The sequence below is a fragment of the Sinocyclocheilus anshuiensis genome, unplaced genomic scaffold, assembly GCF_001515605.1.
Source record: "Sinocyclocheilus anshuiensis isolate Anshui unplaced genomic scaffold, SAMN03320099.WGS_v1.1 scaffold827, whole genome shotgun sequence".
NCBI lineage: Eukaryota > Metazoa > Chordata > Actinopteri > Cypriniformes > Cyprinidae > Sinocyclocheilus > Sinocyclocheilus anshuiensis.
Genome location: NW_015542371.1, coordinates 264,946 through 268,403, shown reverse-complemented (window position 1 = coordinate 268,403; position 3,458 = coordinate 264,946). Strand labels below are relative to the sequence as shown.

Sequence of the window (3,458 nt, the reverse complement as noted above, 5' to 3'; positions counted from 1 at the left end):
ACAGTAAAAAAAAAAAAGCTATTTATTTCTATATTTTGCTGTAGTGTGTCAGTAGGAAATATCAGTTTACATTTCCATACATGGTAATTGTAATAATCCAGTGATATTTAATGAATAAATGGAACAATTATTCATTGTGTTGTGTTAATATTCTAGTCTCATCTCTTAGATGGAATTCTACTACACACTCTTGCCAAACACTAAATATGAGAAGTCGATCAGCAATTTAACAATGTCACCTTTATAGTATGGGTCACCATACTTGGCCACATGTCACTTCACTCACTCATGTTTTTAACTAAATGTATTACGTCGCTTCAAGGGCTTGGTGTATTATGGGAGGAGAGCAAGCAATAGTATTGAAATAAATGCATTTATTGGACTTCACCGCTTTTCTACAAATCTTCCAAATACTAGTTCATTACTCAAGTCAAAAAGGCAAAAAACATACTTCAAAACGACTTCCTGCATGTGTAACTTTGATAACAGAGAAAACCTCTGTAGATTTGCTGTCACTCAGTAAGACCACAAATAACATTGAAAAAATAAGAGAAATGATTAGTGAAGCTTTTAACGCACCTGGAGAGATTCCATATGAGAGCCAGATTGTCTTTCCCTCCCGACACAAAATGACTGCCGTCATCAGTGAAACAGATGCAGCTCACGTCCTGATAGTGTCGACTCAAAATAGCCAGCAAATTTCCTGTTGACATCTATTAGAAAGTATTAAAAGTTAAAGATGATGATAAAATATGATTGCTGTCCCAGCTTAATATGCAGAGACGACTGTAAGCCACTTGTTGTTAATGACAAATAAGTGTGTCCACAATAAATCACGTTCATGTGCACTCATGTTGGTCATATGGTTTTAAAAAACCTTTCTGCCATTTTCAACTAAAACTTAAAAGTAATTACTTACTTTAAAAAATGTGATGACTTGTAACCATCAAGTAAAAGGTACATATCCTCACGCTTTAAATATATGTGAGCATTATTATTTTCAAATTTTGAAATATATTTTTCAAGGTATTTTTTTTTTTACAAATACTGTTAATTATTAATTCATAAATATTATTACGTTTTTTTTTGTCGCACCATATGGCATTTTATAACCTCAGACTTCATTCTTTCTTCAGTCCTGAATACTATAGATCAACTATCACTATCATAAAATAATAGTGATAGGTTTTAAGTCAGAAAATCAATCACATGATCATCATAGAAGAGCATGCACTTTGAATGTATTTCTTAATGAATTAACTGAATGAGAATTATGTCAAAACACAGAAAAACTGTGCAATATTTCTTGATGCCCAAAACCCGTCTCCTCACTCACCTCCCACAGGTATATAGCTTCAGCAATGCCTGCCAGTACACAGAGACCATCAGGAGACGCACAGAGACACGTAACGATCCCAGGACACACGATCTTCTGCTGCAGCTGGTCCTGAAAGGTGGTAATGTGCAGAATTAAAAGGTTATTCAGGTGCTCTCACAATAGGGTCCATCTGGAACTCACAAGCAGTGACAGCCATTAAACGTACTTAGATTTGAATTTTAAATACTGCAGGAAAACAGAGTAATATTTTAGTTACATGAGTGAGAGCACATATTTCTGGCTGTACAAAATTTTATATTGTTCATATTTCTGACAGGTGCACTTTCACCTTCATTCACTGAACCAAAACAGTTATAATCTGTCTGTTTCTAGGCCTATAATCACGTTGACAAACCAAGTCACACAACACAGTCATCTGTATAAACCAGTATTACTTTTTTAATCTCTGGTAGCCATGATAAACCAATAAACTGTTGGCTATTTATTAAATAGTTAGTCTATATTTTATATCATGAGCAGATGTGTGTAAATAACACTTATTAATGTTTGTTTGTTTAACGCCATGCCAGCTCTCATGGCTATTTTCATGGTGAGAAAATGTAAAACTATATTTGGTACTATATTATATTATATTTGGTACTCTAAAACTATATTTGGTTTAACTTAAATATTTCAAAGGTTTCTCACAGGGTTAAAACCAATACAATCTAACAAAACACGCTTTGTGGATAAGGGGGTTTGACCGAAAGAACATACTGGTAGATCTTCTCCTACAATTAAAAACTTGTTTATCATCCTGGAATGGCCTACTGCATAATGCTTATTAAAATATGAAAATCAGGACTTTATTTTTCCAGTGACGACTGCAATATTTTTCAGCTGATATTTGTATTTTAGTATGTAACAAATATTATAGTTTAGACCACTTTTTCAGTTTCGAGCTTCTTTGCTTTCATTTAAATAACTTCTACGATGTGACACATTTTAAAAAGTATACAAAAATTATAAAACGCTGTGCAGCACTCAAGTTCCGCTCTCATAGCTTGACATGTCAACTGTCCATTAACACTCATCTTTTAATTAAACTGAAGAACACTTTTTCTGAACAATTCTGCTATTTATTACTATATTCTTGAGTGTAATATCAGTGATGCTTATTTTCAGTATTAACTAACGTTAGATGCAGCAGCTCTACACACCTTTCTTTGGATCTCCCACACGTTGATGAAGTTCTTGCCGAGTTGAGCTCCTAATATGTATTCTCCGTTCAGGACTGTTAAAGACCGGGAAGAGGTGTTGCCCCCGCTATAGGACAAGAACTCTGACCCGGAATGAGGGTCGAAAACCGCGCAGTTAAACAGCTGACCCGCTGAATCTGCACACAGAACTACCTCCACGGGCGCCGACATGTTGGATTCACAAAGCGCGATTATTTTGGAAGGCAACGAGGGGCGGGTCTGTGAACGTCATTTCCGATAAAGAAAGGGACTCTGGGAATTGCTGTTTTACGCTGTCAAACGTGTTTGTTTCGTGTTTTGTGTATGTTACAGTTTTTCTGAATGGCTAAAACCCATTTCTTGAAACCATCACTCATTTTCTCAAAACCTTAAACACAAATTTGGTTTGTATCGAAACCTCTGACTCTTCCGTCAAAATCAAACAATCGCTGCAAAACCATTTCACTTGCACTCAAAATCAAACTGTGCTCTCAGATCACACACACGAGTCAATAAAATAAACACTACAGAGCATTCATTAGACACTACATAGAAAAATGGAGAACACAGCATCCAGAACATTACAGAAAAAAAGTAGGCTATATTGTATTGAGTAAACAATTTTGCAATTCTGTAAAAAAGTACAGTAATTGCAACTAGGTGAATATATTATATAGGCCTACTGTATGTACTGCAAGAACAGTATTGTGCTGAATATTGAATAGTACTGAATGTTTGTATATATTCAGCACTTGGATACTGCAAAAATACTGCAGTCCAACTGCAAAGGCCAAAAAGGTCTGTGTTTAGCATTTTGCAGCACAAATGCATCACAGTGTGATAAGTGTTTAAGTGAATGAGAATGTGTTTAAAGTTTTGCAAAAAGAGTGCATGAGATTTGC

The 3,458-nt window shown here is 35.1% G+C and overlaps 1 protein-coding gene across 1 annotated transcript in view; it reads right to left on the bottom strand.

Moving 5' to 3' along the window:
* LOC107692241 (WD repeat-containing protein 18) overlaps positions 1–2,764 on the bottom strand; it is a 41,751-nt gene extending 38,987 nt beyond the window's left edge. The window contains exons 1-3 of the mRNA XM_016491205.1: positions 2,539–2,764; positions 1,337–1,447; positions 580–713 (exon numbers count right to left, since the gene is read on the bottom strand). Coding sequence (XP_016346691.1) covers positions 580–713; positions 1,337–1,447; positions 2,539–2,748 — 455 coding nt within the window. The 5' untranslated portion in view covers positions 2,749–2,764. The remainder of the gene's footprint in view (positions 1–579; positions 714–1,336; positions 1,448–2,538) is intronic.
* Between the last annotated feature and the right edge of the window lie 694 nt (positions 2,765–3,458).